We start from the raw sequence: 26,563 nt of genomic DNA, 5'->3' as shown, positions 1-26,563 counted from the left end.
GAAAGTGAAAGAGCAGCGCTTGTCCCTCCCTCATTATCACCACTGAGGTGCCCTTGAGCAAGGCCTTTTAGCCTCCAACTGCTCCATTGGAGCTGCTCAGTGGTTGTACTGGGGAGCTTCCAGGTATGAATGTGGAACTGTGTGAAAGTGATCAGGGTATTCCTGCAAAAGAGAGGCTGCCTCTCAGTGAACCTTCCCTGAATAAATAAAGGTTTCTTTTAACTATGATCACCATCTCATCTTTAATAATGGTGAGGGAGATCATGTGGTATGACTGAAAGCTCCACAACAACTTAATAGACCTTGAGGTGAGACTGTTTTGTCAACTTAGCCATGTAGTTTCATTTGTTTAAATTGAACAAAACTTAACCAGGCGGCAGATGAAAAACAGTCATATATGGCTCATGTTTGTAATGCTACAGGTCACTTTGGACAGCACTGACAAACAATGTATTTTTGGATCAGCTGTTAGGAGGTTTAGATTCACAGTATTTTACAATCAATTTGTGGATAACTTGTCATGTTAAGCATTTTAATTATCAATGTATTGGGGGGAATCAGTGCGGCTACATCAGCTCTACCATGTGAACAGATTGAGTTCTCCATTGCTGTTTTTTTTGCCTCCCACTTTCTTTCTCTAAACCCATTGACCACCCCTGGTCACCTCGTCCGCCTCTCTTCAGCCTCAAAGATAGACAGATCAATTTTGTCTGAAGCTCAGCTCTCCCCATGTCCTTTTGAGTACCTTCATACCTCCTCTTCCTCTTCCTGTCATCCTGCTACCATTCCCAGCGTACCCCGTTGTAATCCCTCTCTGTCTCTCTGACTCTCATTCGCTCACTCTACTTATTTTTCACTCTCTTTCAATGTGCAGCCTCTGCTACCCTTAGGGTGTGTGTGTGTGTGTGTGTGTGTGTGTGTGTGTGTGTGTGTGTGTGTGTGTGTGTGTGTGTGTGTGTGTGTGTGTGTGTGTGTGTGTGTGTGTGTGTGTGTGTGAAAAGAGAGAGATTTTCTAAATCCCAGGTAAGAGCAGAGCTTTTCTGCAGGAGAATTTCATTTCAACACCTCTCATCTTGCGGAGAGCAGGAGGATAGGAGTCTCCCAGTTATGAATCCAATAACCACTGTGTGTGTGTGTGTGTGTGTGTGTGTGTGTGTGTGTGTGTGTGTGTGTGTGTGTGTGTGTGTGTGTGTGTGTGTGTGTGTGTGTGTGTGTGTGTGCGTGTGTGTGTGTGTGTGTGTTTTTTGTGTGGCCTGTTTATGGGATTGGAGGTTACTCCCATAAACGCAAACTGAAGGTCAAAGAGAGAAAGAAAGAGTCACGTATGGAGAGAAAAAGAGTGGGGGATGTATGTGGTGGCTTTTGTGTGTGTGTGTGTGTGTGTGTGTGTGTGTGTGTGTGTGTGTGTGTGTGTGTGTGTGTGTGTGTGTGTGGGTGTGTGTGTGTGTGTGTGTGTGTTTGTGTGTGTGTGTGTGTGTGTGGATGATGGGGTCAAAGACTGAGTGTGCAGGGGGGGGGGCAAAGTCAAGGTGGCATCATGACACAGAAGCACATACTGTACTCACTGTCTATATGGTAATAGGCTTGTATTGACATATAAACAGGCATGTTCTTACACACACATTTATATACACACACATATGCACGCTCCCACTGAGTGGGAAAGAGTGTATTGAGTTAGAGAGCTGAGGTCATCTCTAAATCATTACAGGTCACCATGGCAGGCCTGGCTACCAGATTAGATTAAAGTCTAGCTGATAGACCCAGCCAAGCACATTAAAACACACACACACACACACACACACACACACACACACACACACACACACACACACACACACACACACACACTAGTGCATGGAATAAACACAAAAGTGGATACCCCAGCACATTAATCACAGTGAGCCTTGATGTAATGTGCTGTGACGTAGCTTTGGTTTCTTGTGCAGAAAGAGAGGCAGCAGCTTCCTGACCCTTGAACAGTAAACAGTCACCCAACAGATAAAAGCAGCAAAAGTCCCAGCGGAACAGACTGTTGGGAAACCAGCCTATTAGGAAGTTGAAGAGACTGATTAGATTAAAGCAGCCTGAGACGGGTCACTGTGCTGGTCCTCTGGCTCCAGAAACTCTCACCACCAGGACGACATGGCCGTGGATACTCGCCTGTGTTTAATTCTCTGGTAAATACATCTCTTTTGTTGAGATTAGTGTGTTTGCGTGTGTGCAGTTGGATAGAAGAGAGGACAAAATGAATAGAAGAGCAGCTGCTGTTTATCTGCATGGAATCTCTGCAAGAACAACACTATAAAGCTCCCTTGGTGGGCTATACATTACTGCAAGCTAAGATGGGCCCTATATCCTGCTTCTCTCTCAACAATAGAGTTAAAGATGGAAGATCTCCTTTTCGCCTGTCTCCCCCTCTCCCCCCTCTCCATCTCTTTCTGCCCCAGCAGCACGCCTATCTCTCTCTGATAGGTGATGTATGTCTGACCTTCAGTGGGGAATTTGCCATTTGCTGCCAAGTGGATCTTTAACTGCTTCCATGATTCACATGACCTCACTTCCTCTGACCCTGCTAGGCACTGCTCGACGTGGCTGGCAGCCAAGAGTGGAGGGGCATCGAGCCAGGCCAGATAAGGTCTTCTCCAAATCAGCTTGGACCGCTATGAATCCCTCTCCCTCTCCCTCTCCCTCTCCCTCTCCCTCTCCTCTCCTCTCCTCTCCCTCCTCTCCTCTCATTCTCTCTTCTCCTTGGTGGAGCCTCTGTTATCTCTCACACCACATTTAATCTCAACTGTCATTGCTTTGAAGTACAATAACTGTATGAGAGGACTCTTGAGTGTGCTCCTGTGTTTGACTAAAATTGGCTGAGCACAGTGTGTTTCTCTTTGTCCTGCGGGACGAACCAGAGACCCCATCAACAGACCTTATCTATTATTTACACAGCACCGCTGATATTCCAATAAATAAGCTAACTGTCATTCCAAACAACTTCCTACTGTCACAAACAAGAGGAAACATATTCATATGCTTTCTGGCACCAAGACGCAGCGGCATCTTTTGATCCAGTCAATAGCATTTTGAAGCAGGCTTTACAATGCCGATCAGCTATGGGGGTCCAGAGTGATACAAGTTTATGGCAGGTGTGCTTACAAGCAGAAACAAAAGAAGGAGAGAAATGCACAAAAAAGGCCAGGAAACTGATGCACACATGTCCAAACACACACTTCAGACTGACGTCATTCACTCTGGACAGGGTGTTGTTTATTCCTGTGTTGGTGTTAACTCTAAAGGCCATTACTTTCATCTGCAGCAGAATATATGCTGATTAGCTTCCAGGGAGCAAGCCAAGTGAGGGGAGAGGTTCTGCAGAGGGGAGAGTTGGCAAAAGAGGGAGGAAGAAGGGGAGTGGATTTTGAGATAGGCTATGTGAAATGAATTGCCAGAAGTGTGCTAAAACTACATCTTGAATCTCTACCTCACTGAATGTAGCAGAGGGAGTTTGAGCAAATGCATGCAAATACAGATACAAACATACACAGAGAAACTAAAAAGAAATATATACACAAACTAATATATACACACTTTCTCCGCATATGTATGAGGGAGAGTTGCAGTCTCATTAATAGTGTTAGCGCAGCAGCACACCTTAATGATTCCTATCTTTCTCGGTGCAACTGCCTCTGACACCATTTCACTTTAACTGCAGGCCCAGCAGGGTTCAGATCAGGACAGAGCATAACTCATGCACTGTCCATATATCAAAGACATATCAGTACATACCAGAGTGACTAATTGACCACAACCCTAGGAGATCAAGTCCAAATCCAAAGCCAGGTTGTCAGCTCTGACAGGCCTGAGTCTGGCCCTCATCCGTAGTTCACCCTCCGCTCCTCTCTGTTTTATGCTGAACAGAGTCATATTCAGAGCTGAAGCCACTCCACTCCTATTCTTCTCTGATTTAATGGACCCTTATCACCAGATTTGACCAGCTTCCTTATTTCTTAGTCCCTAACCTTATGCTTTGAGTCTGTACCTATACTGCTCAACAATAAAACCATAACTAAATATAAATCATCTTTTCTGTTACTCTGTCATTCTGATAGCCTTTCCGCACTCTCTCATTTGTTCTTTTTATTTTTCCCTCAATATCCCCTCTCTCTCTCTCTCTGTCTTTCTCTCTCTCTCTCTCTCTTTCTCTCTCTTGCTCTCCACCTTACACAAACACAACTCTAATAAATTGTGGCACTGGTAATTACATAGAACCCACCGGTAAATTTCACTTCCATTTACATTTAGATTAAAGAATATTTCATTCCTATCAATCTACAGTTCAAGACCAATATGTGCATGGCTTCTCCCATATGCAGACACAACTGTTCATGGCATTTCTATATTCTCACTGGTGAATATGCGGACACACATGGGATGAACACATAGGCTTACACTCAGATATAGGCTACACATACACAAAGTGTGCAAGCGCAAGCACATATGGACAAATGCACATATTAGTGTGGTAAATCCTAATTTCACTGCCCACATTTGCAAACATATAGTTGATGGTATCTTAAAGTCAAATGATACCTCAGCTATGTTGTCTTTATAAATTGAATGCTGTTTTGAAAGAGCCACGATTTACCTTGAACTGTGCAATGTTTATCTGATGAAAGAAATCATCCTCACCAACCCTCTCTGGGGTCTTGTTTGTGTGCGCGGGAAATAAATCTTTTTTGCAAGAATATTTATCTGCCTCTACACTTAATACCACTAACTCTCTGCTTACTATTTCCACAGTGATGCCATGGTGAGTCTTTGGAGGGAACATACTCCTGTCCCACACACAGACACAACACACACACACGTTTATAATCACACACACAAACGTACCCACTTCTGGATCATAATACATTCAGATGCAATCTCATCCACTGCACATAAAAGACAGCAATATGTGCCCAAAACCTAACTGTAATATTCCAATGGTTTATAAGGAGAGAGGAGAGAGGAGAGAGAGAGAGGAGAGAGTAGAGAGAAAAAGAGCTAGATGCGGCAACTGGGGAAAAAACAGATACCACCAAGATTTTGCCTACTCTCTCTCCTTCTCTCTTTTTCTGTCTGTCTGTCTCCCCATCCGTCTCTCGCCCTGAGTCTCCAACCCACCCCCATCCCCTCAGTATTACTGCATCATTTCCAACAGTAATGAGTGCACCAGGAGCAGGGAGATGGCAAGGGAGAGGGGAAGTACTTCAAGGAATTAGAATGTTTATAATTTACACAACGGTTTTCCTCTTGTGAATGATCTGCACAGACACCCAGTATAACCTGAAGGTACAGAAACACCCACCAGTATAGTGCGTGCTCTCTTTTACGTTATTAGAACATTATTAACAAATTCGAAGGAGCTTCTTTTTTCAATCACTATCAAGGAGCCTTACTGAAAATGCACATACCATTGTTTTTTTGCATTACCTGATTGTTCAGGATGCACCCATTACTGCCCCTGCTCCACTCTCAGTGGCACTCCAGGACACAGAAAATACATTACCTAGCAGTGCTTAAGTGTATGAGACATTAACTAAAGCTTTTGCCAGAAGATAGTATGGAGGTAATTTCCTGCGTTAAATTGGTTTCTTTTTTCTTGTGTGAGAGACGTTTATTCCCAGGTGGTGAACTGGCTGTGAAAAAGCATAAAGACAATGTTTCCATCATTGACACAGGACACGTTTGAGTGTCTGTAGGTGCTCATATATGTATGTGTAGGTGTCCGGGTGCAGACATCAGTGTAGTGGTATTTTCTCCACCCAGACAGCTTTATAGTCATTAGGTAGTTGTGCTGATATGATCGGTTGAGGTTCAGGCTGGTGGCTGCAGGAGGAAATTGGAGCGACGGGGTGATGTTAAAGTTTAGACTGCAGAGCAGTGGGAAACCAACAAACTGACAATGCTGGTCACTGGGACGGTTCAGCATCAGTACAGTGTAAAGATACACACACTTATACACATGTACAAACACACACTGTTGACCCTCAGGTTTAAAATGAACTGGCAAAACATCCTAGACAGCTTAGCAGAAAGCAAATCACTGGAGAGAGTGGAGTTCAAATCAGCAGTGGAAGACTGCTGTCCTTCTGTAAGAGCATGCAGACCTACAGACTCATGCAGAATGATCAGCACAATAGGGCAGAATACTGAAATCATGAATGTACCTCCTCCCCAAGGCAAGCCAGACACCAAAATGTATGTGATTATTTTATTTTTTTGTGTATTTTTCAGTGAACTTTTCAGTTATATTGTTTGTCAATGTTATTTCCCAACATGAAGATCCCTGTTCTGTGAAAACCATGTATGGCCAATTTTTCATGAACAAAGAAAAACTAATGAAATGGGTTTTAAAAGGCTTAGCCTAAAAAGTGGGAGACCATTTTATCCTTGAATTTGTCTAAAAATGCCAAACCACTAAATTTGGAGATGTGTAGACTTCACTGGACAGTTATAATGCACAATGTCATGAAGATAAAATTCTGGTAGGGAATTTTATTAATCTATTTATTTATTGGCCTAAACTAAATATATCCATGAAATATCCATGGAATAAGTCTGTAAAATATCTACCAATGTAGAATGTCAACTCCCCTGAAGTTCCTAAAACCCACAAGATTGCCAGAAAAATACAAAGGACAAGACCACTTTGTCCTCAATATATATATATATATATATATATATATATATATATATATATATATACATATATATATATACATATATATATATATATATATATATATATATATATTTATATACATATTTATATATATATACATATATATATATATATATACATATATATATACATATATATACATATATACATATATATACATATATATATATATATATATATATATATATATATATATATATATATATATATATATATATTTAGGACTAGCTACGGTCCTTTACACAGACAAGAAAATATTAATACAAAATATTACATAGCCACACAACAATTATTTCTTATGGACTTCCCCTATTAAATCCATACTAATCAATACGAAAAGAATATTCACTAGGATGTGATATGTGCAAGAAGCCTGTAACTTTATATCTGAAATAAATTTGTATGCTTAGCCTAAATGGGAGTTCTAAGACTCGGAAGAAAGAACCTAGACACATTGTCTACTTATGTAAGAACAGACTAAAACAGAACACACACGTTTTCTCTATATACATGTTTCTTTCTGTCTCACAGCAACACCCACAGCCATACAACACAGTACACTTTACCGACCATTACAGCAGAGGGGTAATCCATCACTGAGAAACCTCTGTCCACGGTCTCCTGAGAAACCAGAGAGGGTCACCACACTAGTTTAAACTAAGATGTTACTGTAATGCAAGCGTCTGCTCACAAACTTATGTGTGTGCGTTGTGTGAAATAGAGAAGTGTGGGAGCGAGTCTATTACAGTTTTTGCCAATTGCTTACACACTAAAAGTGAATGGTTAGACAAAAGCATCAGAACCTTAACCTTTTGTAACCATGCCTTAAACAAAGTAAAAAGTACAAACACATTTTCTGCTTTGCACTTTGTTTGCAATTCTGCAACACACTTCTTGCAAAACACTACACACTGTTTCTTACATTAGAAACTTTATTCAAGAATGAAAACTCTTGCAATCATTGGGAAAACACTTATCTTCAAAATGCAAAACACTTTTTGAAATTGGCAACAAACCCAAACATATAATCACCTTGTGTATCACCATTAGTCTTTAAGGAGTTCTCCATCACCATGCCACTCTAGATCCCTACAATACTGTAAACATAATCACATTTCTGGATACACTACATAATGTAGTTGTATAGGAAGGATCACAGAAGCCCAGGTTGATTGTCATCTGGGATAATGTTAGTTTCCACCATGCTGCTCTGGTCCAGGACTGGTTCACCAACCACAATACTGGAACCTCACAGTTGTATACTTGGCCTCTTACTCCCCATATCTCAATCCAATTGAGGAATTATTTTCAGCTTGGAGTTGGGAAGTGTATGAGGGCCAACCACATGCCCACATGCCTCTCCTGCAAGCAATTGAAGAGGCACACAGAGTCATTGAGGTGGGGTCAGTCCAGGGATGGATACGGTACGCAAGGCGATATTTCCCCCGTTGCCTGGCCAGGGATGATATTGCTTGTGATGTGAATGAGCTGATGTGGTCAAACCCTAATAGAAGGCGGGATCCATAAACCATACACCCCATCATTTACAAAACCATTTTTTGTTTACCATTGCACTGTAATTGCAATGGTAAACTGTGATTATTTTTATTGTTTTTTGTTTATTTACAGTAATATATTGTATTGATTACTGTACTGTAAGTCTACTTTTCTTTATGTTTCATTTGTAAAAACCTGCAACGGTAAATAATAAACTGGATTTTTGAACTTTCATTTCAACGGGAATAAAAGGGAATTGATGGGAATAAACAGGATATTCTAAATATTGCTTTCCATGGAAAGTTTAGCTGGGGAATTTTGGAAACATTCCAATTTTCTAATGTTAGTGGGCTATACAATTAACACAATTAGGTTAATAATGGCAATGGATTATGTATATATCCCCCCCCCCCTTCAAAGCAAAAAAAAAAACTCCCGTATATCCGCTGATTGCTGCGTGCGTGCATGTCATTGACAAATATAGGGAGGACATTCAACTGAAGTTGCATTACATCAGGTTGTTTTAACCAATATTATGCTGCAAAATGTGTTTTTTGTCGAACTACATTTAAGTTCCATGTTATAGCCTAACAGTATTATAACAAGCAATATTAAACATATCCAGTTTATTCCCGTTAATTCCCATGGAAAGTTTCCGACTTTGAAAATTCCCGGAATTTTGCAACCCTACATACAGGTGAGATATTTATCTCCAAGTGTTATGTCTTATTTGGCGTGTGTGAAGAGTTTTAACACAATGATCCACATTCCGCAACACGTGTGAAAGCAATCGGCAAAAAACTGTAATCCCCCCTATCTGAGGAATAGACGGACAGATCCATGCTTCATTCTTTCTGTGTTTACTGTAACTGGGAGCTGCAGAATCCCAGAGGAACAACCTCACATGCAGGAGGGCATGCATATAAAAAAGCACCATCACACACTCTCAGTCATAACAGATCAAAACCAAAATGCAATGTTGCTTTGAATAGCGTTGCTCTGAGGCTAGTTCGTGTAGTGATGCAGGCAGCTACAAAGGGCCGTGGTTTGAAAGGACTACAGCAGTGGCAGCACCTGGCCTCGAGGACTGGACAGAAACCTGGTAAAAAGTAGGAAAATGCTGTAGAATGAGTAGGTTGCAAAGGAGCAACAGTTTGACAAAGAGTAGGAGGTTGCCGAGAATGATATGTTTGCAAAAACTGCAAAAGTATAAGGATCAGCCATATTTGTATAAGAAGTGTTCGGAAGTCAGAAACGGTAATAGAAACCCAAAACGTTTATTGCAAGGTGTCCTTCGGGTGTTTGTTGAATAACAGATGCGATAAGAGAAAGTTTTGTTGAGGTTCCTTTTTTTCTGTGCATCGAAACAACAGCACCACCTTGGTTTTCTATTATTTTTGATTTAGTTGCTGAAGGCAAATATTCAAAGACCCTAAAGCTGAATTGACAGCTGCACTAAATCTGGAGACTTGAGAGGATAAGTAGCCTATCAGAGTCAGGCATTTTTGTTGAGACATAACTCATCTACAGTGACAGATGTCCTACCTTAAATAAAGCTTGAACTTGATAACAAAATGAAAGTTGTTCTAACCTGAAGGATATATATCTCTTATGGGCGCATACATCACGTTAAAAGTAGCAGAAAGTGGATTCTCTCCCCAGGCTGTCCCTCTGTGTCCTTCCACCTCATGTTTACCTCTAAAACCCAGAGCTGTCTGTAGCGTTCAGTGTTGACGTTGAGAACAAAAAGCACCCTAATCCCGGGCTGAATATGCATGACGCGCCGCGCAGTGCTGTGACCGCAGTTTAATAGTTTCAGCACCGCGTTGGTGAACAGCGCCATACGCCGCTGAGACACACTGAAGCTCAGCTGCAGCGAGTTCCGAGCTGCTCTTTGACGGCACCCGGCACAGTTTGACAGGCCGAGCCGGAGAAAGACCCTTTTATCTGTAATCAAATCATTGGCCCCGAGGTTGCAACTGAGTGAGGTTTTCCTTCCCCCTGAAGACACCGAGACCGTGTAATGCATGGCGCTTTCACTTTGATGCCCTCAAAAAGAAAAGAGAGGGGGGCACGGAAGTGAGGATGGACCAGTAAGAAATTAGAGAGGACGAGAAAGATTGACACTAACATATTGCCGGTGGCTCATCTGAAGATGTTCCTTAATCAAACAAAATTATATACACCTTGTAAGTAAAGTGTGTCTACTTCCCTTCTCAAAAAAGATGAGAAGAAGAAACTGAAAGAAAAATTGAAGAGACGGGGGAGGAGGAGAAGGGAGGGAGGCACTTCAATTCGGAGTTACTCAAGCACAGCGTGGACAGAAGTGATCCCCCTATCCCAGACCCACGCATGGGCACGGGCTGCATATTATAGCTACAGCAGACAGGGAATTCGGTCCGGTGCAGCCTCCGAGAAGAGAGTCAAACACACACTTCGACAGAGGCAGGGAGAGGCGAGAGAGAGAGAGAGAGAGAGAGAGAGAGAGAGAGAGAGAGAGAGAGAGGAGTGTGTGTTTCTTCCTTGAGAGGGCATCTGAACCACTTCAGCCTGCCTGCGCTGGAGCCCGATAATTACAGGACTGCTCTGGATGGATGTACCGTCTCTCCCATCTCGAACCAGCGGAATTTCATTCACAAGACGTGTGACTTTAAACCCGGTGCCAATCAATACTGAGCAGAGAGGGGGGAAAGGGTCATATGTTTTCTTTCCTCTTCGACGTGCGTGAAGCGGGGGCGCACCTGCGAGAGTGCCTGATCCCCTTTTCTTTACTGAGAATTGGGGTGCTGTTGCTGCTTGGCTGAGGCTGTAAACACTTTTCAGACTGGACCAGTTGACTGGGAAAAAGACAGAAAGAGAACGAGAGAGAGGGGAGCTGAACCACGGAGAGGGGGAACAGGAGAGAGAGAGAGAGAGAGAGAGAGAGAGAGAGAGAGAGAGAGAGAGAGAGAGAGAGAGAGAGAGAGAGAGAGAGAGAGAGAGAGAGTGCGAGATTGGATGGATTCCTCTCCTCCTCTGGCACTCCACAGGCGCTCATTGATTTATTTAAGCCCGACCGACGACAGCATGCCAAGCGCAGACTCCAGCGGCAGAGCTCGGTTAGTATAACATCCCTGTCTCTCAGTCTCTGTCTGTCTCTTTTTGTCTCTTTTTTGGCTCTTTCTGTTTGTACTTCTGTACACATCACATAAGGTAGCCTATAGTGTTCTCCCACAGAGCCATTCTCATCTTGTCTCCCTTTCTAAATGCAGCCACAGACTTTTCAACAAAGCACAGGAGTGAGACGTCCTCCGTCGCACCGGCCCAGTCGCGCTCTCACCTGCACAACATCCGTGCGTCGCCCAACTTTGGCGCCCTCCGGGACACCGCCGACACCCACAGCCCGACGCAGAGGAAGAGGAACCTGCCGTATATGGGCCCAAAGCCCCGTGAGACCCCTGGGATGGCGTGCAGCGCGTGTTACTACCTGGTTATCAGCTCCACACACCTGAGCAATGGACACTTTCGGCGAGTCAAGGGTGTCTTCAGAGGACCGCTTTGTCCAACCGCAACCAGTGATTCACCGGTAGGAGAACACGCAGGTCATGATAGATTAACCTAGGGGTATGTGTGTGTGTGTGTGTGTGTGTGTGTGTGTGTGTGTGTGTGTGTGTGTGTGTGTGTGTGTGTGTGTGTGTGTGTGTGTGTGTGTGCGCGCGCGTGTACGTGTGCACAAATGCAATAACCATAACAAGACTTGCACACGCCAGTGCAAGTGTGAGTAGTGAGTGATTTAATTTTGAACAAACTGGTGGGTCTTCATCATAGTGCATAAAAAATAACAATTAGCTCTATTTTTGTGTGTGTTTTGTGTGAGTGTGCATGTGTGTATTTATGTGAAACTGTGTGTCTATTGAAACACCTTGAATCCTTGAGCTTTTAAAAGAGTCGATTTCAGACACTTTTCTTCACTTTTTCTTGTGCCTATAAGGGGTGGGAATTTGGTGTTGTCATAGGAAGTTCCTCACAAGTATAGGAAGACAAAAAAGTATATAAACAGTGTGTGCAGGATATAAGAAAACACAGTTTAGCAGACCCAGTGGCACTGTCATCTGTGGAGGTGGATATTTTTACATGTTATTTATATTTTTCGTGAGCCATAGAGAAATATATTTTTTAGGTGGAGGACAGTTTGATGTGAATATTTTAAACAGGGGAGAAATTGGGTATCCAACCATGAAGTCTTCGTCCCTCCATACCTCCTTCTCTCTCTCATGGCTATGGGAATTAAATGAATCTAATTACATTACAGCTTTCAGGAGGAGATGAAAATAGCCGAAAATAGTACTAATTACCTGGGGAGTATTTGTTAGGTGTGTGTGTGTCTGTGTGTGTCTGTGTGTGTGTGTGTGTGTCTGTGTGTGTGTGTGTGTGTGTGTGTGTGTGTGTGTGTGTGTGTGTGTGTGTGTGTGTGTGTGTGTGTGTGTGTGTGTGTGTGTGAGACCTGCCTAGCCTGGTGGGGTAACTCCCTGACCTTTCCCCGATGCCCGTGGTTCCTTTGAGCCACCAAACTGGCATTTAGCTACAAACTGGCTCTCAGTCTGTGTATTTACTGGCTGTGCTTTTTGTGTGTGTGCACTTGAGTGTGTGTGTATGTGTGTGTGTGTGTGTGTGTGTGTGTGTGTGTGTGTGTGTTGTAGATTCAGGAGCTGCTCGGAGGGTCTCTGGTAATCACACATTATTCATGAGCTCTTAATGTGAGACGAGACAAACTGGCGGGGCTGATGACAAGTTTGATGAGAAAGGAGGAATGGAGCAGCTGGTATGTGTGTATGAGTGTGTCTATCTGAGTGTGTGTGCGTGTGTTCCTACTCAAGTCATTACCAGTCTGTCATGTTCGGCCTGCACTCACTATGTGATGGGAATGAGCGAACAGTGTTGAGCAGACACAGTCCGATATGGCAGTAATGTTGCAAAGAGTCATGATAACAAATATACTAACAAAATGTTGCGAGCACACACACACACACACACACACACACACACACACACACACACACACACACACACACACACACACATTATTTCCATATGGGCTATAAGACTGCCATTAAAATAGATAATTACTGCTCACACTCACTGTTCTCAATTTAAAAAAAATGTATCTGTCTCTTTTTTGTCAAACTTACATTATAGATACAGTAAGGGATGAGTATCAAGACAAAATACTTTTTGAGTGCAGACCAGAATCTGTCAGTAGTATGGAAGTATTGAATGGTGTCAAAAGTTTAGAACAAATGTAGAGTTGAAATGATTAGTCAATTAATAATTCTTTTGATTGACAGAAAATCAATTGGCAATTTAGATAAGTGATTAAGTATCTTTAGATTGATTTGATTTGGACTGTTGATCGGACAAAACGACCAATTTGAAAACCTCACCTTGGACTCTGGAAAATTGTGACTTTTCACAATTTACTGTCATTTTATTGACAAAACAATGAATCGATGAATCACCAAAATGATAAACAGGGTAACTAACAATGATCGATAGTCGCAGCCCTAATCAAATGCTCTGATTCTTAGGCGTGTTTAGTTGTTCTTTGATTAGATATTTACTGATTTAAATCAGGGTATAACTTTACTCTATATTTTATTTCGGAAAAAGTTTGTTTAACACACCTTGAGCAATGTGGCATTTTTTGTTGCATGACAACAGGTTTATATTCCTTAAATTATATCTAAAATAAAAAAATATTGGTGTGGTATTTGCACCAAAACTCATGTGTTGTATTGGGAAACATTTCAGACGGTACGTAACTTACACAATATGCAGTAAGGCTGTTACGAGCAGTGTTGGGAGTAACGGCGTTTAAGTATAACGGCGTTACTAACGGCGTTATTTTTTCAGTAACGGAGTAATCTAATTAATTACTTTTCCCATCGTTGCAACGCCGTTATCGTTACTGAGAATGTAAAGTGGCGCGTTACTACAATTTGGTTAAATGAAGCGCGAGGTGTCAGGCTTTGGCTACACATCAGCTGCCTGGAGAGAGCAGGGGTGAGGATGATGACACCGTTGCAAATGCAATGATGATTGGCTGGGTGGGCGGATGCCCTGCTCACGCTGTCTCACTGCACGCTCTACCACTAAACACAAGACAGCGACAATGGCGACGAGCCAGGGAAATTCAAAAGTAGCGTTCTCGAACTGGAAGTACCAGCACTACTTCTCGCTCATTGAAATTAAAGGCAAGAATGTTTATGTAACATGCACGCTATACCCAGGAAAAATAACGTCACAGTTACTTTGCTGAGTAACTATTACTTGTGGTAACTGAGTAACTAACTCAATTACTTTTTGGTAGAAGTAATTTTTAACTGTAACTAATTACTTTTTTAAAGTAAGATGACCAACACTGGTTACGAGCAGGGACCCTCTTTTGTTAGTGCACTCAAGTAGTGAAGATTGTAATACTGCATTTACTAATTTAATCTAAATCCATTTTATCTGAAAAAGCAAGCAAACAACATGAGCAGCAGTGACTCAGATTCCCTTTCAACAAAAATATTTAGATTTAAGCCTTCTTTTTGCTACATTAAATCCATACCAGCTTCAGGGTCTTATATCCTGAACTGGTCGACCTCCATGTGGAAGAAGGCAAGTAAAAATAGAAATGTTGAGTACATCTTATTCTCTCCAAGCTGCAGGCTTTCAATAATAGGTGTCAGTCATGGTAGGAAGGACGCAATTTACCTCCAAGTCCATGTCCTAACTAATGTAGATAAATGTACTTGTGGAAAGTTTTCGGTGCTGGAAAATGCTGGCTGAGTAGGTATCGGAGGTCGAGAAATAAAAAAAGATGTGCTTTCAGATTTATCCATATTAGTTTAGACATGGCCCAATTTATGGGCCTGTCAGCATGATAAACAGGTAGCACTCGTGGTCAAGTAGTTCAAAAATGACCTCTTGTGTGAGGCGAAAGTGTAAAAAGTAGAAAGTCTAGAAAGTCTTTCAGCCGAGAGCAGGTGAGTTTAACACACCTAGCCTCTTCAAGACTGTTGGACATGCTGAGCATCATCTTTTGCTCCTGTTCGATCCGTTGTAGAGGATGCATCACCAGCCAGCACAAGAGCTAGCTGCTCTTTGATTTAGCTTAGATCAGTGGAGTACAAAGGATATCACATCTGGGATTTGTCGGGAGTAACTTTTTGTCTCTTCACTTTGACAAGGCATTTCAGCTTTAAGAAAACACTGAGCGCCTATGAGCGGTAAAGAACAGCCGTCTAGACACACGGCCTCCTTTTTTCCTTCACAACAAATCCTCTAGTGTTTGTACAGAGTTCTGTGCTCTGTTGTTTGGTTAGCTTCCCTGTGGAGTGCTGTGGTAAATCTAGATTAGGATTTTGCTCATTTCTACTTTGTCATCACTAATTAGTCATTGTGATAGGTCTCTCAACGTGTCTAAATTCTGGTTCCCATATGTCTATTAGTGCGTAATCATCATTGGTGAGTCATTCTTCAAACTCTCATTAACACTTTAAAATGTTTTCGTTATTGGTGTCAGCACAGAGGGAAGACAGGAGAAGAGAAGTAGAAAGGTGTGTGCAAAGAGGACAGGTACAGCCCTAATGCATCCTTCAATGCCGAAAGATTCAAACTGATACACACTCTCCCTTTCTCTTGCTGTCCCTTGTCCAATATCCTTCAATCCTTTCCTCTCTGTCCCTCAATTTCCCCATAGAAACGCCTTCCTCTGTAGAATATTATAGCGTTGTGTGTGTGCATACTTAGCTGCTCATCCACTGGAGCCCACTTTGATGTGTATTTCACTGCCGTTGCAGCAAACAGATGAATCGTTGGCTAGCACAGTGTCAAATTGAATGTGAATGCGCCGTGTGTGTGTGTGTGTGTGTGTGTGTGTGTGTGTGTGTGTGTGTGTGTTTGTGTGTAGATGTGACTCTCTGTTTGCACCCTCGTGTTTTCATTGATTCCGCAGGGAGCTGAACAGTGTTTATGTAAATGAGGTGGCATTTAAACATATGCCCTGAACAATTATCTTGAAACAAGTATTTAGCTGCACAAAAACACGGCCATGTTCAGAGTGAGTCAACTACTTAGCTACAAATATTAAGTCATCATGAGGGAACAGAGGTGAGGAGAGCCAACTGGCTAGCCATTTGGCGTGCCAGTTTGCTCATGGCTGTAAACACGATACCCAGTGCTAGCACTCTGTGTGCACTGTTATATATATATATATATAAACTGTATATATATATATATATATATATATATATATATATATATATATATATATATATATATACTAGTAGTAGGGTGCACACACACTATATAAAGTTCGACAAATGTTAGAAAGAAAAAGAATGGTTAAATGTGAGTTTAAAATAAAAAAAGCGATTTGTGGTGCAACCTTAAAAGCAGCTAGAGAGTTGTTGAGTGTTGTATTTCAGAGTCAAGGCCCCTAATACCGCAGTCACACACACACACACACACTCTCACTCACAAACACACACACACACACACACACACACACACACACACACACACACACACACACACACACACCAAATCAGCCATCAGACCTGTTTGAGAGAGAGCAGGTGAGTGCTGCTGAATACTAAAGTCCTGTATGACTGGACCATTCCTGCTGACCACTGCAAAGTGCTCCCACTGATCACCGCTAATGTCCTCTATCACAGTTTACACTCAACACTCTGGAGAGTGTGTGCACGAGTGTGTGCTGTGGAGAAAGGTGGATAATTGGGACAGATGGGTGAGATAGGACAATGAGAAAGAGGAGGGTAAAGGGGGAGAGTCAGACAGTTGGCATCGATTTTAACACTCTCTCAAGCCTTTATTGACGTTTCATTTAGCTAATGAATTCATTAGTGCTTCATAGCATAATAACCTCTACTTGATAACTAGGATGGCTCCCCAGAGGATATCTTTTCTCTCTCATCGCCTTAGTATTTTCTGACTTTTTCAAACTCTTTCTCAGCTTTCTTTGATTTTTTTCCCCCACCCCTCCACCTCTTTTTCTTTTACCTAGCAAGTTTCCTCCCTGTTTGTTTGTGCTGCATTGTGTAACTTGTAAATGAACTCGTTGTTTGAGGTGACATAACCTGCCAGACTCTCAACAACAGCACAGCACACCCTCAGGAATAATAGAGAAAAAGAGGGAGGGGCAAGATGTACAAGCGCATTCATCTCTGCCTATCTATAGGTATCTTTGTGCTTCTGCTCGAGTGTGCTCGCTGGCTTTGTAGTGCTTGTTCACCTGTGAGATGGAGATGATCTTTATTCAATTTACTGACGAATGACTAACTCTTTATTTGTGTGTCTTTGACCTGCTGCTTACTGAAACTCCAAGCATACTCACAAACACACAAAACCCTGTCTTGCATGAATTCAACGACCATTTAAACTTATTTAAAAACTGTGATGTTTCACCCAGAGGACTTGTGTTTGCACACGTTTACAACCCTCCTTTTGCTGGTTTATGAATTGGAAGTATTTGTTCATTTATTCATGTTTGGGTCTGGTGCCTAAGAGTTAGAACATCTGCTGTATGGATGTTGTCTGTGGTGTCGAGTTGACCTGCGTGAGCTCTAATGGGTGTGTGTGAGCACGTTTGGAGGGTATAGTGTGGGCTTAGAGTGTTGGTAATAGTAATAGTAGTCTGCTTCTGTTGATTTAACATTTTCATTGTCAGGTTTGCAAACATCTGTAAAGTGCACATTATAGTGTTAGATTTACAGTATGTTGTGAGACACACAAGTTATCATGCATGCATGCGTGCAAGCCCACACACTCGGACCCAACAGATGGCCTACCTCTCATTTTGTAGATTACCCTGGGACAGATGTTTGTCTGTGTGGTCATTAGTGATCGCAGCATCAGATAATTACCTGGAGACACACCAGCACATAAACACACACACTCACATACAATTAGTGAGTGTTTGATAATTACAGGATATTTGATGAACCATCTGGAACACCAGCACAGGTAAAAGACATGCGCACGAAAACCTCACGACAGGTGAGAGATGAAGAGATAAAAGTGTTTTCGTTACACAACCATTAGGATGTCATGTTTCATTCAAGGTTTAGTCTTATCCTCTTTTATTCTCTTAGTCTCTGCATCCTCTGTCTCTGCCTTTTTTCTTTTTTTTACGTATCATTTGCCACTGCCTGTCTGTCTCTTTCTCCATCCATTTCTCTAGGCGATACCTTTGCTCTTATCCCCCTCTCCCTGACACTCCTTTTATCTCCCTCCGCTATTGCTTTTCGTCTCATCTCTCCAGCCCATTCATTTTTTAGCAGGTCAATGGTTCAACTGTTTAGGCCTTTAAATCTTAGTGTGTGTGTGTGTGTGTGTGTGTGTGTGTGTGTGTGTGTGTGTGTGTGTGTGTGTGTGTGTGTGTGTGTGTGTGTGTGTGTGTGTGTGTGTGTGTGTGTGTGTGTGTGTGTGCATGTGTGTGTACAATATACCTATATGAGAGTTTGTGTGTGTAGGCGATGGGAGCAATATTGCAGTAGCAATATTGCTGAAGAATCCTTGAAGGAATCAAAGAAAAGAGGGGGTATGCTTTATTTGCTGGTCAGTATTTCTGTTCTTCAATAACCTCAATTTTACTCTCTGACTCTGCTTTTTACTGCTGCTCTAGCTGGGCTTTCATGTAACAGATGTGGGGATACAATTATAGCTCCATTATGTGCCTGCGTGCACATGTGGGTGTGCACGTTACACATATTTGCACCTGTGTGCTTGAATGCCTGCGTGTGTCTTCACCACTGACACACCAGGCCGAGGTTAACAGCAGCTCAGACAAATTAATTATCTCTTCTCTGGGGGAGAGATGGCTCACTGAAGGATAGGCAGCGAACCAGCTCCTCATGGTTAAGCAGAAGCCCAGGAATTACTCCCAGCCTAACAGAGACCAAGGGGCCTCCTTCTGAATAAAGCAACTTGGATTTCATCCTCAGCTTGATGTTCAGATCATATTTTTTTTCCCACTTTTCATGTGCATGAGGCCCATTTATAAAAATAACTGCGCGACTGAAAGAAGTCGAGCAGGCACGTTGCATTTATAGATCAAAGTGGCTGAGGAATTTTAATGCATATGAACAAGTTTCACTTCCCTGAAATCATTGACATAAGATTGAGGCTTTCATGTTTTGCATTGCTGTGCCTTGCACAGAATAGGCTGATCTGGTGCACAGTGCACTGCGGAGTACACCAATACACTCACGCAGACTGCTTTAAGTCATATAGCCTGAATTAGGAGAGCCACAGCCTCTTACCCTGACCTGCTCACCTTTCCCCTCTGACTTCTGACAGATAGCCCTGGGGAAAAATAAGTGATGAAAATGCCAATGTTAGTGTCAAGTATTCAGAGAGATGAAAAGGCTATGATTGAACTATGTGTATCTGGGAATATACTGTTTGTATGTGAGCACATATCACATACAAACATAAAAATACACAAAGGTAGACAAAAGACCAAGAGCACAAGTGGGACAAAAATGCATGTAGTATTATAATAACGGTGTGTGCTCTCATGTGTGTTCATTCAGGTGTGCTCTCATGTTTATTTATCAAAGCAGATAGGACCTACTAGGACATTCTGATAGCACGGGGTCGGTCATGCATTAGTAACAATGCATCCAATTATATCAGACTTACCTCCACCAGCAGGGCGAGCCGTGCTTCAGACACTAATAATTCATGCTGTTTTGTTTCAACCAGCCTTCACATCAGCCGTGATGCAGAGAACAACCTACCGCAATTATCATGAGCAGCAGCATTCCTGTGTTTAGCAGATTGGAGATGCCAGGCGCTCAGCTTAGCTCTGTGCAGAAATGTCCTGGCTGCGTGCTGCCAGGATGGAAGGATCACAGTGGTCTGCAAGCAGCCTCCAGCTAACAGCACCCAGGCCTTGGCTACCTCCTTTATATGGGCAGGGTGCCTGTTTTCCTCTGTCTGTTTGTGTATGTATGTTTGGCGTGATTGTGTTTCTGCTTGAGTCTTCTATGGAGCCTTCTTGCCCTTGCTGTGAGGTATATTCTTACCCTGTGGAACGGGATTAGTCACAACACTGAATTGGAAAACATGGAACCAGCAGGAGAGGAGAGGAGAGGAGAGGAGAGGAGAGGAGAGGAGAGGAGAGGAGAGGAGAGGAGAGAAACCCCACAAAGATGACAAGAAATGTGTAGATGGATTGTGTGAGTGCATGTGGGCCTGCATGCCATGGGGATTCATCAATTTCCTTAAGATTCTCCACTTTTTCTCTGCCATAAAACCCAGAGGCAAGAAGTAAACACAAACTCTGTAAGATCTCCTTCTCTATGCCTCCTTTTATTATTTTTCACTGTCATTCCTCCTGATTTGCTCTCTTATGTGTGTGTGTGTGTGTGTGTGTGTGTGTGCGTGTGTGCGTGCGTGCGTGCGTGCGTGCGTGCATAGATGTTTGGTCTAGTAGGGACTAGAAGGGAAAGTATAATGTGAGGTCCGAAGGATGTAGAACATATTGTCTTTTATCTCTGAGTGTGCAGGAGTTGCAGTGCATGTCGTGAACAGCATAAGCCCCGTTCTAAATTCTGTATTCGCAGCTCAAGTTAACTTGTCTCCTCCAGGTATGACAGAGATGTGTGTTTTTGGAAAAGCTTTGTAAGAAAAAAAAAGTGTTAGCCATGCATTTTACAAAGTATGCCAAAATCTATGAACTTTGTGTGTGTGGCTGCATGTGGGTGTGTGTTTGTGTTTATGTGCGAGCGTGTGAAAAATAGCAGCGTGTGATTTATGTAAATGAGTGTCATCGGCCGAGGAGGAGGCGGAATTCCCAGGCCTGACGAGTGGCTTAATGATTCATCAGCCTGGCTGAGGCAGGCATCAATAATGGATGACAGAGTGGGTCATGCAGGATTGCTCGCCCCTTGATTAAAGTGCTCCACAGCTAAACGCCTCACTTCCTCCCTTTTCTCACCCTACCTTCTGCGAAGATAAATACAGGAATGTGCCGTACACGCACACTCACGCACACAAACGTCCACACATGGGCACACACACCTCTTCCTCAATCTCTTCCCATACAGCCTTATGTCATCTCACCACTCACATGCTTAATAAGCTCTCATCCCTTCTTCATCTCCTCACTCTTCTTCTTTGGTCTTAATCCAATCAAGAGGGAAAGAAAGGAGTAAAGAGAGGCAGTGAGAGAGCAGGAGAGGGGGAAAGAAGATGGAAAGCGTGGGAGAAAAGAAGAGAATGCCACAAATGAATGCTTTATAATTTGTCTGTACAGAAATGGAACCTTTCTCTCTGGAGATAAGACAGAAACATAAATGTTCTTTCTCTCCTCTCCACACACAGAGCGGAGGGAGTCATTTTCTCTCCGTCTCTCTCTTTAAGCTGTATGTGGGTGTTGGTGTGACAGGACAAATCTCTGTCTATTAGGAGACATAAACCTCTAAACCCCGAGCTACACGGCCATACATACTAATGCAGCCATACAGAGGGCTGGATAGAAGTTGGTAACGATAGCGAGGACACTGAGAAAGAAGGAGATGTGGAGAGCAGAGAGATTGAAGGAGGCAAAGCAGGATGTTGAAAGCAGAGAGAGTCCTGGCGGGATTTTAATCCCTGGCAAGCAAAGGGTCTTAACTGCTACACAATCTTTTAGTACAGCAAAACCAGCTTTAACAAATTCGGACTGACGTGCACCACAGAGCAAGTTCACTGAGTTTGTGTGTATCCCCTGTATGAGTGGATGATGTTGTACCGAGCAGTCCATTCCAGCCTTCTCGTCTGTAGTATCATTAGCCATCCATGCAATCAAAGAATCACTCACTCTTATTGGACACACTCATGTTATCCCCCTGATAGCACAAATAAACCACACAGAGTGAACATGTGCACACACACAAATGCTCACCCATGCTATGCTTCAAAGTTTCAAAAGAAACTGCAGTCATAAATTGCTGAAAGACAGCAATCATTTCTCAATTCTCCGACAGCAGCAACCTACCGCTCTCCCTCAGCCGTCCTCGCTCCCCTTCATCCATAAATTTCTGAGTTGGTGAAATTAAAGAGTTAATAGTGCAGCGTGTAATCTGCGATCGTATTAATCCTGTTCTTTAAAGCTGTCACTTCCCAAACTGATTACCTTCATCTTCTTAACTTGTCTTTTACTCTAATCTGCATCATCACACTCTTGACAGATTACAATCCCAGTTTGATCACTTTAACAGATAGAGACGCAATCCTCTTTGAGGCAGTCAATCAGAAGCCAGACAGAGAACATTAAGTACATTGTGTGTGTGTGTGTGTGTGTGTGTGTGTGTGTGTGTGTGTGTGTGTGTGTGTGTGTGTTGTGTGTGTGTGTGTGTGTGTGTTGTTGTACAATATACCTATATGAGAGTTTGTGTTTGGGCGAGCAGAAGCCAGACAGAGAACATTAAGTATTATTGTTATTGTGTGTTTTGTGTGTGTGTGTGTGTGTGTGTGTGTGTGTGTGTGTGTGTGTGTGTGTGTGTGTGTGTGTGTGTGTGTGTGTGTGTGTGTGTGTGTTTGCGTGTGTGCGTGTGCGTGTGTGTGTGTGTGTGTGTGTGTGTCTATGTATGTATGCGTGTACCAACTAAACTACACTGTATATCCATTTATCCATGCAGGGTTTTCAATTGCAATTTAAATGTCACGAGTGTATGGTCCATATAATTCCATTTTTCTGCCAGTTGAGAGAGAAAGCATTTAATACTGGAGATGACATTTAGCAAGAAAGGAGAGAAGGCTGATAGGCACACAGGTGGAGGGACACATAACTGACAAGGGCTATGAATGCATGAAAGAGGAACCGAGAGAAATATTATATTAAAAAAATATTGTATATTATTTAAGACTACAATAGGAAAATGACCTGAAATAGATGGAGTGCGGGGAGAGGAGAAGGGTGAACTAATAAGAGGGGATCAGATCTCATCAATCTAGCCATCTAAGGCTCTTCTTATATCGTTTTCACCCCCTACAGCGGCTGTGGAGAGTGTATCACAGGAGAAGGATAACAAGAGGTACAAGAAAAACAGACTGCATACAAAGCATACTTACAGTATATCATTGGATGCATGTAGACATTTTAGAGACTTAGAGTAAAGTTCACCTCTTTATCTTTTATACTATACTGTCCTCTGTCTCGCTGTAATTGGTTTATGAGGTTCTCCTTAATGTGTACTGAGAGAGTGAGAGAGAAGAGAGAGAGAGAGAGAGAGAGAGAAAAAGAAAGAAAAAGAAAACCTTTGCCTTTTAGAGAATGAAATGCAAGCCCCTGAAGAGCACAGTGAGTGAGTGGTAGGATCATAAAAATACATTAAAAGACACAGAGGAGACCACGGTTTGTAGAACGGCAGGGTATTTTAGGAATTTGCATGCACGCTTTCATGCATTTGTGCTTCTGCCTTGATCCCATCATAAAACAAATTCTATCCACAAAACAACTGGAAAGAAACTATGGGTCATGTTTGTTCAAGTGGAGAAAATGTCTTAAGATGTCCTCTGCTTTTTGTGTGTGTCTGAAAGCTATGCTCTGCCCCGGGGAATCAGTTTAACTTGTCCTGCACGAGTCAGAGTGCACATTGTATTCAGGATGACACGAAAACAGAGAGGTTGAGAGAGAAGGGGGAGGATGTTGAGTGGTGGGTAGATTTTAAATGCAGCACCGAATTGGATTGATCAATGATACAGCGCATGAATAACTGCAAAAACAGGGGAGGCCTGTTGAAGAAGGAGGAGATAGAGAGAGATAGAGAAGGCAGGGAGGGTGGACAGATCAGCAGAGGGGCTCTTTGGCCTTGCATTGTGATGGACAGAGAATTCAATTTTGATCGCTCGCTGAGTGATCGTTTGGTTGGGCCTTGTGACTAATCTTCATAGATTTATGACTCATACAGGAGACCGGTGCGATTTGTTCATGGCACAAGCTTCCCGCTGTTGCCCCAGACAAAGCAGTGCAGTTATTTTGAGGCTTTTGAACACCCTTCTTTCATCATTCTTCACCTTCTTTTATATTTGGATGTGATATTTCACACATGGAGTTGTGGCGCTATCCTGTAGCTATTTTTTTTATTGACAAGTTTAGCTCTTAAAATCTCTCAGCAGCATTGATGCCTACAGATGTGTCTAGAGCGGATTTATTTTTAACGGTACAACTGTAACGCAGTGCTGTAAACAGAGCATGAAAGCAGCACTTACTGAGCAGCCTGCTATTTAGGCAACATATGTGCTTTGGTGTATTATATTGACTAGTGCTGACTTTCACTTTCAGGTGTTCTTGAGTGTGTTTGCATTTATATTGAGTGAAATAATGTAAAACATGCAGATTTCCATTTTAAAAATAGTCATTTTAGGACAGTGCAACAAGACATGATCCTTAACATACAATGGAGATGTTTTTGAGGCAAAATAATTAACTTTTCTTAACTGACCAAATCAGTCACTTGATCTCAATCCAATTGAACATCTGTTTATTTACCAAAGTAAAGACTAAAAGCAAAACGTCCCCGGGATTGCTGAACGACAGGCCTGACAGAGGATTACCAGAAAGGCCACCAAATGTTTGCTAATGTCTATGGGACTTCAAGCAGTCACTGACTGCAAAGGATTTGCAACCAAATGTTAAATATGAATGTATTATATGTTTATTGTAATTACATAGTTTATATTCGTCACCTATGTTTAAAAAGGGTTGTAATTCCTGTACGTTTAATTTTTACGAGGCAGGAAGGCTCTAACAGAAGATACTTTTGGGTTGCATCATGGTAAAAATGTCGGATCCAGGGACTTAGAGTCAGGATATCTCAGCCTGCTTTACCAATTATGATCAAGTCTGTTTCTTGCAAGTCTTCCAATTTTATGAAAGTGCAATACTAACTCATTGGAGTGCCACTATAAAGAGATAGAAGTTGGCACTTTAACTCTTGGTTATTGTTCCATTTCAAATGCCATTTGCAGGAGTACAGAGCCAACACAATAAAAAAAGTATGCTGTAGGTCTATATACAGTGTAATTCTTTATAACCATATATATGGTACATATATATCCCATGGTGGTGATATTTAAACTCAACTCATTTTAAGGATCAAATGCAGGAAGAAGCACTCCTTATTTAAACGAGATACAAGGGCACAGGGCAAATTAGCAAATATAATCTCTTCATTATTTATTCATTCAGTTTGTTTGTATTGCATGCTGCTCAATTTAAAAGGTCAGAGGGAGACAGAACATTTGGTTATATTTTTGAACAAGACACAAAGTAAAGGAAGAGACAAACGCTGGTGATTCATGTTGTATAGGCTGGTGCTTAAGATAGCATATACAGTTTACACCTGTGTTACAGAAACATAATACACGACACACCTGACACTGGATCATTGGAATACACTTTGTACTTTTCTGTGTATTTGGTGGTAATCTTGTATCGTGAATTATTTCAGCCAGTCTAATACTGTCTTCTTAACAGAGTCGGTTGCTGGCAGTGCATCAGATGACCGAGCTCATTGGTACTAACACATCTGTCCTTATGGCTGTAAGAAAACTCTGACTGTATCTATGGTCAACACAGCTGCGGTTTTTGCTATGGTTGCTCTATGTGCTTGTTCTGGCCATACTTCTAACTGGCTTTAATGATCTGGAGCAAACAAAGATACATAAACACTTTTAGATGGTTTCGCATAGACAAAAACACAGGCTGAGACTTCCAAGCAGATGAATACACACACATCAAATTAATAAATGGGTCGGTACTGGCCATAGAGGCATATTGAAGGCAGTGAAGGGAGATGCTTCATGGCTGCAAATATCAGCTCATTAACACTCAGCTATCCTGTTTGGCAGTCTGTGTGTGCGTGTGCACAAGTGTGTCTGCCGCTGAGATCTACAGGTCATTACAGTAACAAGCAACTTAGCCCTCAGGTCAGCTGTCATTAGCTACAGAAGAATGGCCAGAAATCAACACGGCACCGCCAGACTCTCACACCGCCAGACTCTCTCCACTTGTGCATGCGTGAATGCATGTGTGTCTGATGGAGAATCACAGGAACACTTTAGAGACAGGCAGCAAAGAAAACAAAGAGGCAGATACTAAATAGACTGAGAGAGGGGGACAGAGCGGGAGGCAAACAGATTTGCTGAATTACATTTTACCACAAATGGAATTGTTTCTATTCATTACTGTGGCCAAGTTAGGGTGATAATTACAGTATAGCTGAAGATAATTAAAGACTTAATTGGGCTTGATAAACAATTATGAATTGTTTCTTGAATTGTTCTCACAAGGCACAGTAGCAATTA

General features: G+C 42.2%; 1 protein-coding gene across 1 annotated transcript in view; it reads left to right on the top strand.

Annotated features, from left to right (window-relative positions):
* Positions 1-11,189: 11,189 nt before the first annotated feature.
* The window catches only part of LOC120562268 (G patch domain-containing protein 8), a 31,022-nt gene continuing 15,648 nt past the window's right edge, over positions 11,190-26,563 (top strand). The window contains exons 1-2 of the mRNA XM_039805897.1: positions 11,190-11,319; positions 11,473-11,786. Coding sequence (XP_039661831.1) covers positions 11,634-11,786 — 153 coding nt within the window. The 5' untranslated portion in view covers positions 11,190-11,319; positions 11,473-11,633. The remainder of the gene's footprint in view (positions 11,320-11,472; positions 11,787-26,563) is intronic.

The sequence above is a fragment of the Perca fluviatilis genome, chromosome 7, assembly GCF_010015445.1.
Source record: "Perca fluviatilis chromosome 7, GENO_Pfluv_1.0, whole genome shotgun sequence".
Classification (NCBI taxonomy): domain Eukaryota; kingdom Metazoa; phylum Chordata; class Actinopteri; order Perciformes; family Percidae; genus Perca; species Perca fluviatilis.
This window is presented reverse-complemented; position numbering and strand designations above follow the sequence as displayed.